Source organism: Mesoplodon bidens (genome assembly GCF_964165515.1).
Source record: "Mesoplodon bidens genome assembly, chromosome: 18".
Taxonomy (NCBI): Eukaryota; Metazoa; Chordata; class Mammalia; order Artiodactyla; family Ziphiidae; genus Mesoplodon; species Mesoplodon bidens.
The window spans coordinates 53,832,006-53,847,178 of NC_138175.1; the positions used below are offsets into that span (position 1 = coordinate 53,832,006).

The 15,173-nt window shown below is 51.5% G+C and overlaps 1 protein-coding gene across 2 annotated transcripts; it reads left to right on the plus strand.

Moving 5' to 3' along the window:
• Positions 1-400: 400 nt before the first annotated feature.
• Positions 401-8,334, plus strand: RCN3 (reticulocalbin 3). Of its 2 annotated transcripts, XM_081217415.1 has the most exons (7): positions 402-499; positions 902-1,149; positions 2,991-3,193; positions 4,520-4,692; positions 5,412-5,472; positions 7,294-7,493; positions 7,789-8,334. In XM_081217415.1, exons 2-7 carry the CDS (start codon positions 908-910, stop codon positions 7,894-7,896), a joined length of 987 nt encoding a protein of 328 aa, XP_081073541.1. In that variant the 5' UTR covers positions 402-499; positions 902-907; the 3' UTR covers positions 7,897-8,334. The 2 variants fall into 2 exon arrangements, with proteins under 2 accessions (XP_081073542.1, XP_081073541.1); XM_081217416.1 differs by lacking the exons at positions 7,294-7,493; positions 7,789-8,334 and adding an exon at positions 6,241-6,565 and having other exon boundaries at positions 401-499.
• The last annotated feature ends 6,839 nt before the right edge of the window (positions 8,335-15,173 follow it).

Consider the following 15,173-nt stretch of genomic DNA (forward strand, 5'->3'; position numbering starts at 1 on the left):
TTGGCTGGAGTCTGACCTGACTCCTTGGTGGAGCGGAAGAGTTATTCCCTCCTTGAGGGAAAGGAAAGCCTCCTCAGGCTTCTTGGTTCCCTTCCTTCCTAAAACTTGCGGACAAAGGGAAAGAGATAAAAATACACCTCCCGTGAGGCTTTGGAGCTAGAACAACTGCAGGTGGTCGGGCACGGCGCCCCGACGCCTGCCGGGAGTTGTAGTTCCCCCGGCCGTGTCACTCCGGTGTTGCCCACCCCGCCTGTCCTGGGAAGGGGCGGGGCGAACCTCAAGGGGCTGCGCTTTGCTTTGTGGACGTGGCGAGGGGCGCCCTTGGCCCGCCCAGCTCCCATCGGCCCCGCCCCCTGAGGCCCTCAAGAGCGCTCATTGGTAGGAGGGCGGGGCCTCTGCTCTGCGGGAGGCGGGGCCTGGCTGGAGAGCAGCCAAATTGGGCATCTTTTTGGAGAACTCGGAGTGGAATTTAGAGAGAGAAGTGAAGCTGTCTGACCGGGTAAAGGGAGGCGGGGGCGGCTGCCCTGCCCAGCGAGGACGGTTCGGGTCCACTTGGGTGGAGGATTGGGGACCAAGCTGAAAGCGGTGCCCGGGGGCCTGCATGATTTCTTTCTGGCCACGACCTCGCCCTGAACTATGCTTGGGAATTGCGCCACGTCTCCCGCTTGAATCCTCCCCACTTGCGGCTCTGGGACTTCCTCAGAGGATTCGGTCCCCACGGCTGGCTTAACCTCAGAGAACCCCGCCTCCCTTCTCCCCTTCCTGTCCCTTCTTGAGCCCAAAACTTTGCAGCCAGCTACGAACTCTCTGTCCTGTCCTAGGCTCCCCCATCCCCATCCTCCTGTCCCGTCTCTGTCCTGTTCTCTGTGACCCCTGACTCCTAGCCTCCACCACTCCTCAGGGACTGATGATGTGGCGACCGTCACTTCTGCTGCTGCTGTTGCTGCTCAGGCGCGGAGCCCAGGGAAAGCCATCCCCTGACGCCGGTCCTCATGGCCAGGGGAGGGTGCACCACGCGGCCCCCCTGAGCGAGGCCCCTCATGATGACGCCCACGGGAACTTCCAATATGATCATGAGGCTTTTCTGGGACGGGAAGTGGCCAAGGAATTCGACCAACTCACCCCAGAGGAAAGCCAAGCCCGTCTGGGGTAGGAGAGAGATGGAGGGGGAGGAAGATTCAGGGTTGTAATTTTAAAGAGGGAGGTCAAGGGAGGCCTCGGTGAGAGGGTAATATATGAGACACGTGCGTGTATGGGGGCATAGCATTCCAGGCAGAGGGAACTGTGAGTGCAAAGGCCCTGAAGCAGGATCGGGCCTGATGTGCCTGATGTGTCTGAAGAACAGTAAGACCTATGTGACTGGAACCCAGTGAGCCGAGGGAGAGAGTAGAAGGTCGTGGCAGAGAGAACAAAGGGGTCAGGTTGTGCAGGGCCTTTGGGGCCACAGTGAAGTTTTATGCTTTTCTCTGAGTGAGATAAGGGCTATGGGATGGCTCTGAGCTGACTTAGGCTTTAACAGTATCCCTCTGGTCGCCATGCAGGGAACAGATTATAGCGAGCAAGAAGCAGGGAGCCCAGTGAGGAAGTGGCTGCAGTCTTCCAGGTGGGAGAGGAGACTAGGGTCACCAGATTCAGGGTGGAGATAGCGGTGGTGGCCAGGTCTGCTGGCTGGGATATTGTGCATGGATGGGGTTGGGTGTAGGAAGGATGGGGGAGGAAAGGCAGTGATACACTTACACATTTGACATAGCACTTAGGACAACACCTGGTGCTGTTCAAAGTGCTTTACGAGACTTAAGTCGTTTAATCCCCACAAGCTGTGAGGTATTTTCTGTTATTTATCCCCATTTTACAGAGGGGGAAACTAAGGCACAGACAGGGTAAGTGACTTGCCCACGGTCACACAGCCAGCAAGAAGAGGTGGCAGGATTTGAACCTAAATGTCTGGCTCTAGAGCCCAAACTCTTAACCACAGCTGGAACCTCAGGGTAGCCGGACCCCTACTAAACAGAGCAGAGACAGCCTAGCGCTGGAGGAAGGGATCAGCGACCTGGGCAGGGCCATCTCAAATTCAATTCTGGGGACTGGTTTGCGGCGGCTTCGGGACGGTGACAGGAAGAAGGGCTCCATGTGGGCTCCGTTAGCGGTTGGGCGAGAACACAGACCAATGACGGGGCACTGCCAGGGGAGAGGGGTGGGACCTGGGAGCCGAGAGGCGTGGCCCGAGAGAAGGGGCATGAGGTGGGGGCCTAAAAGGGCTTGACATGTGACATGGAGGTGTACAGGATCAGGCTGGAGCACGGGGAGGAGTGGGTGGAAGCCGAGCCTGCAGTGTTGGGGCTGATGGTCATAGGGCAAAGCCTGATAACGGCTGGGAAAAACTCGAGAAAAGGGGCGAGTCGCAGCATACCTCGGGGCTGCAGGGATACGGGCCTGAAATTGACGCTCGCAGCCCGGGAGGGGGCCGAGCAGGGGCCGGGGCTAGGGGGGCTAGAGGTTCTGAAGACTGGCAGAGCCGGGGGAAGGGGGCGGAGCCTGAGACGGCGAGAGGTCCGGAGCGTCTGTAGCCTTGGCGATCGGAGTTCAGAGTGAGTCTTGGGACAGGGAATCTGCGGGAGAGGGGCACGGTGTGACTCCCTGCCCTCTGCCCCCCTCCCCAGCTCGTTCAAGCTAGACATGGAGCACGTGCAGGCCAGAGTGGAGAGTGGAACCCTGGATTGTCATAGGTCCTTTCCCCAAGCGGGCGTGTCGTGGACCGCAGCGCCAGCCACAGGCCCGCCGCGTCTCGGAAAGGGCGTTATGGCCTCTGGGAGCGGACCCTGGATTGAGGGGGCGTGGTACCGGGATTGACAGGCGCCTCCCCCCAATTTGCTGGCGACTCAGGGACCTTTTCAGCCCTATGTGGGGGTGTGTCTCGAGTTCCTGGAAGAAGGCGGGACCCGGGGGTGGGCGGGGCCCGAGACTGACGTGTGCCCCGCCCCGGCTCTCAGGCGCATCGTGGACCGCATGGACCGCGCCGGGGACAGAGACGGCTGGGTGTCGCTGGCAGAGCTCCGCGCGTGGATCGCACACACGCAGAAGCGGCACATACGGGACTCGGTGAGCGCGGCCTGGAACACGTACGACACAGACCGCGACGGGCGTGTGGGTTGGGAGGAGCTGCGCAACGCCACCTACGGCCACTACGAGCCGGGTACGCGACCCGACCCCTGCTCCCCGCACACACACCATGACCCGGACCTTTTTGACACCTTCATCCTGAGAACTTTAAGCCCGTTAACCAGATCCCTGACCTTTGACCTCCGACCCGTGACCAGGGTCTACCCACTTCTAGAACCCCATCACCCTGAAACTCCCAACCCTTTATCTCTGGTTTCTCATTCTGACATCCACTGGGGAACTTCAGATCCTTGACCGGGGACATCTACCTCCCAAGGCCTATCTGCCTGACCTTTGATCTCTGACCTCTCATCCTGAGAACCCCAAGCCATTTATTCTTCCTCTGCCTCTGGATTCCCTCCTCTCCAGCCCCATGCCCCAGTCCTCGGCCCCCTACGGCTCTTATCCACTCCCTCCTGGACCCTCAACCCAGCATCCCCCTCCAGCCTGTCCCTCACATACACCCAGAGGGATCTTTCCACACTCAGAGCTGACCTTGACCTTCCCCTGCTCACAGCCCCCCATGGCTCCCCAGGGTCCCCAGGAGAGAGTCTTACCTCCTCAGCCCCGTCTCACCCAACCATCCACCATCGTTTTTCTGCATTTTCTGCCCCAGCTAAATGGATCTTCTGCAGTTTCCCTGAACTCACCGTGCTCTTCAAACCTCTACACTCTGCACATACTGTTCCCTTTGTTGAAAATGTCCTTCCCCTCCTCTGTGTCCAGCAAGCTGAGTCGGTATACTGCACCAGAGCATGACTTCGGGGCCCAGTGGGCCAGTATCAACTCAAAGTCCATCCTTCCTGGCTGCATGACCTTGGGCAAGTTATTTCCTCTCTCTGACAGTCAGCTTTCTCCTTCATAAAGTAAGAATAAATGAAAAAACTGGGAATTCCCTGGAGGTCCAGTAGTTAGGGCTTCGTGCTTTCACTGCCAACCGTGCGGGTTCAATTCCTGGTCGGGGAACTAAGATCCCACAAGCCTCTCGGTGCGGCCCCAAAAAAACCCAACAACAACAACTACTACAAAATAACTCATTTTGCTTGCTTTTTGTGAGAATTCATTGCAATTTTGTAGATAAAGAGCTTAGCACATGATAAGCTCTCACTACAAGGTAGCTACTATTAATTATTATTAATTCGGTGGAGGTCTCCCTTCCCTGACTCCCCAGTTAGATCCCTTTGTCTTTTTTTTTTAAGTTTTGGCCACACCCTGCTTCATGTGGAACCTCAGTTCCCAGACCAGGGATTGAACCCGAGTCCCCTGCATTGGAAGGTGGAGTCTTAACCACTGGACCACCAGGGAAGTCCCAGATCCCTTTGTCTTAAAGCACATCCCACCAAGATCCCTCCTTCCCCAGGTGAAGAATTTCACGACATGGAGGACGCAGAGACCTACAAGAAGATGCTGACTCGGGACGAGCGGCGTTTCCGGGCGGCTGACCAGGACGGGGACTCGATGGCCACCCGAGAAGAGCTGACGGCCTTCCTGCACCCTGAGGAGTTCCCTCACATGCGGGACATTGTGATTGCTGTGAGCGGAGGCCTGCGGAGCGCTGCTTCCCACCTCCCTCCCGGGACCCAGGCTCCTGATATCAGGACTAGCCTCCCAAAACTTACCTTCGGGGCTCCAGCGCCCACCCTCCAACCCCCCAGTATCTAATCTCTCCTGATCTGGCCTCCCCCTTTCTGTGCTCACCTTTGGGGTCCAGGCACCCAGCCTGCCTTCAGAAAAACCACATCGCCCAGCAGTGCCTTAGATAGCCCCCATCCTGGCTGAACCCCAGGAAAATCCCAACACCAGACATGGAGTGTCCACTCTGAGGCCATTCCTGCTGGCCTCCCATCTTCTATTACTTTATATATATATATATACATTTTTTTTTTTTTTGCCAACTCTGTCTTTATTTTAGAGTGGCAGGATTTTTTTTCTCTTCTCTCTTTTCTTTTTTTTCCATTAGACTTTAATTTCTGGAGCCATTTTAAGTTCACAGCAAAATTGAATGGAAAGTCCAGAGATTTCTCCTGTACCCCCTGCCCATGCCAGGTGTAGTTAACTTCTTCCATCCAGTGGGGTTTCGGCACCTATAAGACAGCTCAGCGGACATGGCTCAGAATATTATCTATAGCCCTTGAAGAGGAACTAAAGGGTCCTTGACTATGCTTAATGACTAAACTAATAATATTTTGTCCTGTTTGACTGTTTTCCTTTGTTTCTGCATTTTCTCAGCCCTGATGCCTCTTTTTCCCCAGGAAACCCTGGAGGATCTGGACAAGAACAAAGACGGCTATGTGCAAGTGGACGAGTACATCGGTGAGTGGGACTGATTCCCTCCCCAAGGAGGCCTGTCCTCTCCCGAGCATGGGTGGCAGCTGATATATATCAGCCATTAGAGTGAAGGCTCTCTGAAGTGGGTCAGGGTTGCTGCCTGGGTCCATCCATCCACCCAACATTTACTGAGTATCCACTGTGGGCCAGCCCTAAGGAACACTTACTGAGCACATATATTTGCTGGGCCCAGCAAATCTTTATCAAACACCTATTGTGTGCCAGGCTCAGGAAACATTTATGGAGTCCCTTCTGTTTGCCAGACCACAAAAGCATTTATCAAGCACCTACTGTGTGCCAGGCCAGGAAACATTTATCAAGCACCTATTGCATGTTGGTGGTCGAGGATAGAGCAGAGAATATCACAGAGCAGGTCCGTTCCTGGGAAAGTGTGGAGTTTCTACAAAATCAGGGCTCAGGGGCTATGTCTGGTTGGGATAGGATGTCAGGGAAATTGTCTGGAGCCTGCATTTACACAGCAAATGCTGCATCTCCTGTTATTCACGATGTTGGGGAGCCATCAAGACACCCCCCAATTCCCCACTGGTTCTGCCTCTGTCCCTGTCCTCAGGGGCACAAAGAATTTGGTTGAAGGGAAGGCTATTAAACGTGGAAGTCTTTAAAGTTTGAAAACATTGCTTTATAGAATGCTTCTATGGAACAAACCCATAGGCAAGACATTTTAATTTAAGCATCATTTATTTTCTTCTGTCTTCGAGGAAAATAGAAGTCTCTCTCTCTCTTTTTGGTCAGAAAGAACTCCAGGGACTTCCCTGGCAGTCCAATGGTTAGGACTCGGCGCTTTCACTGCCATGGCCACAGGTTCAGTTCCTGGTCGGGGAACTAAGATCTCGCAAGACACACGGCATGGCAAAAAAAAAAAAAAAGACGTAAGACCATTAAAAAAAAAAACAAACACGAAGCCTGAAGGCTAAGTGGGTAATTGTGTGCCTGAAACCTGTTCCGTCTTTGAGGACATCCCTCCCTGTGACAGCTCCCTGGCCTGGCCCCGGAGCAGAGGAAGGCATTCTGTCCTAATTATGGTGGCTTTGTGTCTGGTATAAAAAGACTTGTCCAAAAAAAAAAAAAAAAAGGATGTTCATTTTGGGCTTCCCTGGTGGCGCAGTGGTTGAGAGTCCGCCTGCCGATGCAGGGGACATGGGTTCGTGCCCCGGTCCGGGAAGATCCCACATGCCGCGGAGCGGCTGGGCCTGTGAGCCATGGCCGCTGAGCCTGCGCATCCGGAGCCTGTGCTCTGCAACGGGAGGGGCCACACCAGTGAGAGGCCCGCGTACCACAAAAAAAAAAAAACCTTGTCAGGTTGTAATGTCTTCCAAATGTATATGTGGGCCCTTGGGGTGAAGAGCTTTTCAAACATTTACAAATGATTGCAGCAAATGAGAGGCTCCTAGAATCTCTAGGGATGTTCTGGGTGTGGTGAGCTGTTCAAAGTGTAGCTTTAGAGGATCTCCTATAAAAATCTTCACTCATTGCTCCTTCGTATGGGTGCCTACTATGTGCCAGGCACTGCACCACACAGTGCACACTCTGTTTCATGCGTGTATCAATCAAATGGATGGATGATTCAATCAATCAAATGACCAATCAATGAAGTCAATTTCACGTGCAGCATAGTGATCACCTTCAAGTCGGGTTTGTTATCAATTCCATTTAACAGAAGAGGAAACTGAGGTGAAGGAAAGTGAAGTGGGTGGTCCGAGGTTCCGGGGTCCAGGAGCGTCAGAGCCAGGCTGGGAGGCCCCAGGAACTGCCCCTGATGTCACCCTCTCTCACCCCCAACCCCAGCGGATCTGTACTCGGCAGAGCCCGGGGAGGAGGAGCCAGCCTGGGTGCAGATGGAGCGGGAACAGTTCCGGGACTTCCGAGATCTGAACAAAGATGGGCATCTGGATGGGAGTGAGGTGGGCCACTGGGTGCTGCCCCCTGCCCAGGACCAGCCGCTGGTGGAGGCCAACCACTTGCTGCACGAGAGTGACATGGACAAGGTGCAGGGGCGCAGGGGGATGATGCTGGGCCAGTGGGCAGAAATGACCAAAACGTGGGCCTGGGGCTTTGGGGTCCCTGTTTGGCTGGAGAAAGAAAGAGGGACAAAGAGATCGAGGTGGGGAGGGAGAAAAGCAGGAACAGGGACCCAGGGAGAAGGTGACAGGGACCCAGAGAGAGGGGGACGGAAACCAGAGAGAGGGGAACAGAGACCATGGGAGCCATACTTGGCTCCAGGGAGGAGTCTCCCAGGCAGGGCACCGTGGCATCCTGCTGACCTCTGACCACCCCCCCCAGGACGGGCGTCTGAGCAAGGCTGAGATCCTGGGCAACTGGAACATGTTCGTGGGCAGCCAGGCCACCAACTACGGGGAGGACCTGACGCGTCACCACGATGAGCTCTGAGCCCCAGCGTGCCCACTGCAGCCTTGTCGCCCCATGGGCTGACCCGCAGAGGGGCCCCAGTGGCCAGGGCCCCCTGTCCGGCCCTGCAGGATGCGGACACGGCCTCCGGTGTCCCCCTGCCCCTGGGTTCTCACGGACCCACCGGGTCAACTTCTCTCCCTGAGACATTGCAGCCCCTCCCAGATCCCCCCAGGGGCTCACAGACCCAAAGTGAGGGACCACCCACTTCTCACTGGCAGAGTCTCCCCTCCCAGACCAAGGCCCCCTACGCCAAGCTCAGCCTCTTAGAGCCTCCACTAACCCCCAGCTCCGAATCTGAGCCTCACACCACAGAGACGAGAAACACTCCCCCAGGTGCCCTGAACTCACCCCCAGCACCTGCCCAAAGGATGCCTCCTCTCTGCGAGGGAAGCAATAAAATCTGGTGCTGGGGCCCCATCTGTGTGTCTCTCTGAGGGGGTAACGGGCCTTGGGGGCTATGGCTGGGAGAGGAATGTGCTGGGAGTTGGGGGGCTGTGGGTTGAAGGAGGGGACAAGGCATTTGAAGAGGGAGCTCTGGGGTTGAGCAGGGTTTGAGGTCGTCCCTGGAAACAAAAAATAAAACTAGAAGGCCGAAGACCTAAATAGACATTTCTCCAAAGAAGACATCCAGTGGCCAACGGGCACATGAAAAGATGCTCAGCATCACTAATTATTGGAGAAATGCAAATCAAAACCACAATGAGGGGGGCTTCCCTGGTGGCGCAGTGGTTGAGAGTCCGCCTGCCGATGCAGGGGACACGGGTTCGTGCCCCAGTCTGGGAAGATCCCACATGCCGCGGAGCGGCTGGGCCCGTGAGCCATGGCTGCTGAGCCTGCGCGTCCGGAGCCTGTGCTCTGCAAGGGGAGAGGCCGCAACAGTGAGAGGCCTGCCTACCGCAAAAAAAAAAAAAAAAAAAAAAAAAAAAAAAAAAACCACAATGAGGTACCACCTCACACTACCAGTCAGAATGGCCATCATTAAAAAGTCCACAAATACTAAATGCTGGAGAGGATGTGGAGAGAAGGGAACCTTCCGACACAGCTGGTGGGAATGTAAGTTGGTGCAGCCAATGGAAAACAACAGTATGGAGGTTCCTCAAAAAACTAAAAATAGAGCTACCATATGATCCAGCAATCCCACTCCTGGGCATATAACCGGAGAAAACTAATTCGAAAAGACACATGCACCCCAATGTTCATTACAGCACTATTTACAACAGCCAAGACGTGGAAGCAACCTAAATGTCCATCGACAGATGAATGGATAAAGATGTGGTACATATATACAATGGAATACTACCCAGTCATAAAAAAGAATGAAATAATGCCATTTGCAGCAACATGGATGGGCTCAGAGATTATCATACTAAGTGATCTAAGCCAAAGACAAATATTATATTATCTCACTTATATGTGAAATCTAAAAAATGATACAAATGAACTTATTTACAAAACAGAAACAGACCCACAGACACAGAAAAGAAACTTATGGTTACCAAAAGGGAAAGTGGGGGGAGGGATAAATTAGGAGTTTGGAATTAGCAGATACACAGTACTATATATAAAATAGGTAAACAACAAGGACCTATTGTGTAGCACAGTGAACTATAGTCAATCTCTTTTTTTTTTTTTTTTGTGGTATGTGGGCCTCTCACTGTTGTGGCCTCTCCCGTTGTGGAGCACAGGCTCCAGACGCGCAGGCTTAGCAGCCATGGCTCATGGGCCCAGCTGCTCCGCGGCATGTGGGACCTTCCCAGACCGGGATACGAACCTGTGTCCCCTGCATCGGCAGGCGGACTCTCAACCACTGCGCCACCAGGGAAGCCCTATAGTCAATATCTTATAATGACCTATAATGGAAAAGAATCTGAAAAAGAATATATATATAGCTGAATCACTTTGCTGTATACCGGAAACTAACACAACATTGTAAGCCAACTATACTTCCAAAAAAAAAAAAAAAAAAAGGAGTGAACCCTACTATGTCTAGACACTTTAGCTAATAATGATGTATCAATAGTGATTTACCAGTTATAACAAAGTGCCACACTAGTGCAAGATGTTAAAAGTAGGGAAAACTGGGAACTCTCTACTTTCCACGCATTTTGCAATCTGGAAGAACTTTTGTATTCTATTACAAGTTAATCACTAAAGGGATTTTGCCTATAAGCTTAAATCATACATAATGACCCATCTCGGGGAACCCTGCCTCCCAGGTAATGAGCATTAAGCTAAAATACCTTTGTTTAGCTCAAGGGAAATCTCCTGACCAGGCCCACCTGTGAATGGCTGAGGGAAGGAAGAAATTAACACCTCCGGAGTCTGACCCAGAACCAGGACTTTCTCTCTCCCCTTTTAGTATAAAAGGAGCCTGAACTCTAACTCGGGGAAGATGGTTCTTTGAGATGCTCGTCCACCGTCTTCTGAACAGGATGCTGGCTTTGTGAATGAAGTCACTATTCTTTGCCCCAACGACTCATCTCTGGATTTATTGGCCCGATGTGGGGCAAGTAGTACCAATTTTTTTTTTTTTTTTTTTTTTTTTTTTTTTTTTTGTGGTACGCGGGCCTCTCACTGCTGCGGCCTCTCCCGTTGCAGAGCACAGGCTCCAGACGCGCAGGCTCAGCGGCCATGGCTCACGGGCCCAGCTGCTCCGTGGCATGTGGGATCTTCCCGGACTGGGGCACGAACCCGTGTCCCCTGCATCGGCAGGCGGACTCTCAAGCACTGCGCCACCAGGGAAGCCCGTAGTACCAATTTTTGCAAAGCCGGCCAGGAGCCTTGCTGCTCACGGCCAACCAGCCCTGGCTGGGGGATTTTCAGGTAAGGCCCTAGCAGCTGCCGGGACCACTTGTCCTGAGGATCTTCCCTTCACAATTCCCCAAAGCGGCACCAGCTGACCCATCGCTTGGCAGTGGGAGCAAGAACTTGACCTGTGGGAGCCGACAGGCTCCATACAGCAGGGTAAGTAGTTCTGGTGTGTACAGCCGGAAACTTTTTCCTCCACTTGGGACTTTTTCCTCCGGAATAAGCCAGTTTCTTTTGTATTTGAGTGGGGGTACCCTGTTGGAGAGAGGCAATAACCGCTGGACTTTTCCCCGATTTGTGAACGGGATTGTTTGTTTCTTTGGATGCTGGCGTTTGTGTGCACTGTTTGTGTTTTGTTTGTCTTGTATTTCTGTCTTTAAAAATTGGGGAATGGGGCTTCCCTGGTGGCGCAGTGGTTGAGAGTCCGCTTGCCGATGCAGGGGACGTGGGTTCATGCCCCCGTCCGGGAAGATCCCACATGCCGCGGAGCGGCTGGGCCCGTGAGCCATGGCCGCTGAGCCTGCGCGTCCGGAGCCTGTGCTCTGCAACGGAAGAGGCCGCAGCAGTGAGAGGCCTGCGTACCGCAAAAAAAAAAAAAAAAAAAAAAAAAACGGGGAATGTTTCTACTATCCCTAAAGAAAGTCCTCTGGGGTGTATTTTGGGTAGGTGACCTGATTACAGCTATTAATCCATGACTGAGAGGTAACATGGTAACAGTGTGTGGCCACAGTACCTGTTAAGATCTCCACAAGAGGGCTAGGGAGGGTTATCTTGGGACCCTGTGCCCCATGTAACGTCACCCCTGCTGTGGTGTTAATTCCGTTGCCTGCAGTCTCCTGTGTTGTTGGTCTGGATCCAACAGCTCTCCAAGGAGTCGCATTGCGTGAGGGTTGAGTTGATGGCTCTTGTGATATGTAAAATCCCATGACCAAACTTGAGGGTTTATTTAGGTTTTTGTTTGTTGTTAGGGGTTTTTCATTTCATTTTGTTTTGGTACCATTTTTTCATTTACAGATTGATGTCAAATGAAGGAAAGGAACACACACACACACACACACACACACACACCCTGTCTGTTCTTGTCCCAAAGTGGGAGAAAGGTTACACTTGGTTCCTAAAGGTTACACTTGGTTCCTAAAATCACTGAGAGGCCCATCCCAGAGTTCAGCCTGGTTGGTGGATGCCAAGGCCAATAGGCATCCTTTTAACGGTTAGAGATGCTTCATCGCTATTGATGGTTTTATGGTTGCCTTTGAATGGCTCTGTAGTTATGCTGTGGAGAAACAGGGAAGAATGACGAAATCCTCTAGGTGCAAGCGTTTGTGATACTACATCAGGGTGGGGAAAGTCAGACAGTTGTCACTTTATGGTAACAAAAACCCAAGGGGACATCTGTTGTACAGGAAGAAACTTAGTGACGGGGACTCAACACAAAGGAACCTGCCCTACCGAAGATCAGCAAATAGACTTTACTCAAGTGCCTCAAGCTGCAGGAAATTTCAGATACCTGCTGGTGTTTGTGGATACTTTCAGAATGGGTGGAAGCATATCCCACCTGGACAGAAATAGCCTCTGAAGTGGTGAAAGCTCTCCTTAAGGATATTATTCCCCGATTTAGATTGTCTTACACCCTTCAAAGTGACAATGGACCTGCTTTTGTCTCCAGTATAACCAAACAGGTGTCTAAAGCCCTGCAAATTAATTGGAAAGTACATTCCTCCTGGAGACCACAGTCAACAAGAAAAAACCGAGAAAATGAATCATACATTAAAAAGGAGCATTGCTAAAATATGTCAAGAGACTAATTTAACTTGGGATAAGACCTTGCCAGTAACTGTTTTGTTTTATCCAGAGTTTATAATTGTTATCTGTGGGAGGGTTGGAATTTTAATCCAAGTGTGACTCAAAGCTTTTAATTATAAATATGATGACATACTGCCCCCTAGTGGCGGACGGTGGAGAATTGGTTTAGGAAGGAGGAGGGCAAATGTGTCGCTCTCTGAGGGCTGCATGTTTGAAAACATTCTTTTTTAATCAAAATAATACACATAGCAACAAATTATTTTTATGGAAAAACTTATGATAAATAGCTGCTCAGCACCTGGTCACTCTTAGTGTCTCTCCCCAGGTTTTTCTTTTTGTAATCTTTTGCACATTTTAAATTTTGGCAATATACTCGTAGGATACAAAATTCTAAATACATATGATGATACTGAAACCAAAGCCTTCCTTCCAGTAAGGTCGCGTCTTCTGGCAGCCAGTGTTTTTCTCAGGGAGAATTTACACAGAATTAAGCAAAAAAAGCACAACTTGTTTTACTTTATTTATTTATTTGTTTGTTTGTTTTTGCGGTACGCGGGCCTCTCACTGTTGCGGCCTCTCCCGCTGTGGAGCACAGGCTCCGGACGCGCAGGCCCAGCAGCCACGGCCCACGGGCCCAGCCGCTCCACGGCATGCGGGATCCTCCCGGACCGGGGCACGAACCCGTGTCCCCTGCATCGGCAGGCGGACCCCCAACCACTGTGCCACCAGGGAAGCCCCTTGTTTTACTTTTAATGGAAATGATAGCAGATAAATACCTTTCTTGTTTCTCTTAATGCTTTTTTTTTTTTTTTCTTGAGCCGGAATCCTCCAATTTTAAATTTTAAAAATTATTTATGGGCTTCCGCAGTGGCGCAGTGGTTAAGAATCCGCCTGCCAATGCAGGGGACATGGGTTCGAGCCCTGGTCTGGGAAGATCCCACATGCCGCGGAGCAACTGAGCCCGTGCGCCACAACTACTGAGCCTGCGCTCTAGAGCCTGTGAGCCACAACTACTGAGCCTGCGTGCCACAACTACTGAAGCCCGTGCGCCTACATCCCGTGCTCTGCAACAAGAGAAGCCACGGCAATGAGAAGCCCACACACTGCAGTGAAGAGTAGCCCCCGCTTGCCTCAACTAGAGAAAGCCCACACGCAGCAATGAAGACCCATGGCAGCCAAAAAGAAAAAGAAAAAAAAAGAATAAATAAAATAAATTAATTAAAAATTATTTATTTTTTCATTAAGGTAATTAAGAATACATTTTTTTTTTTTTTTGCGGTATGCGGGCCTCTCACTGTTGTGGCCTCTCCCGTTGCGGAGCACAGGCTCCGGACGCGCAGGCCCAGCGGCCACGGCCCACGGGCCCAGCCGCTCCGCGGCATACGGGATCCTCCCGGACCGGGGCACGAACCCGTATCCCCTGCATCGGCAGGCGGACTCTCAACCACTGCGCCACCAGGGAGGCCCAAGAATACATTTTGAAGACTATTTCAGTTCAGTCCACAAAGAATGTCTTAATTTCCTTTCTCTCCCCCCTTCCCCCTGCTTTCTCTCAGTCTTACAGCTGAGTGGTATTCTCCTGGATAGATTATTTAATCAGTTCTCTACTGAACAACATTTGTTTCTAGTCTTTTCTCTTCCAAAGGATGCTGCACAGAAGGCACTAGTACATCCGTAATTTTCCATGAATTTAACTGCAGATAAATTCCTAGAAATGGAATTTATGCATTCGGTAGACACTGCCAAACTGCCAAGGACATCTCTTTGTTATTGCAGTGAATTTAAGGACATTTTTATGGGAGAATAACATATGAATAGAAAAGTGTACAACTCAAGTGTTCAGCAACATGAATTTTCAGACTGCGTGCACACACTTGTAACTAGTACTCAGATGAAGAAAGAAAACACTATCCGCCCCCAGGAGGACCCAGACATCACCTCCCCAAGGATAACTAGTACCCCGATTTCAAAGGGCATACTTCCGCCTATTTATTTAGTGAAGTAGAAGCATGCTGTGTGCACTCATAGGTGTTGGGCAGAGTGGTCCTTTTCATTGCTGTATAGCACTCCACTGGGAATGGCCCACAGGTCATGCATTCTGCTGTTGATAAACTTGGGTCATTTCCAGTAAGTGGCTATGACAAACAGAGGTGCTGTGAACATTCTAGTTTGTGTTTTGTTGAGCCTGTTTGTATGTGTGTTGGTTGCAGAGGTCAGAGTAAGATTGCCAGGTCATGCAGTCACCATTCTTTAGTTTTACTACATGTTGCCAAATCGTTTCCCCAGTTTCCACGCCTACCAGCGTAGTAAAGAAAATTCTAGTTTCTCCACGTGCTGACTGAGAACTTCGGGAACTTTGGAACTGTTTCTGCTTTTAGTTCTCTGGTGACCCCCGACACCTCCAGATCAGTGATGAAATCCACCGGCTTCTGAGAGCCAGCCTGGGAGAAGCAGTCGGGTGGGGTCTCTTGACGATGTCAGATCTTCTGATTTTTAAAACATTGAGTTATAACTCGTCTACTAGAAAATTATTAACCCTTTGAAGTGTACGATTCAGTGATCTTTAAATTTACAAGGTTGTGTATCCATCACCATCAGCTGATCCCGGAACATTTTCATCACCCCAACAACAAACCAGGACTGCC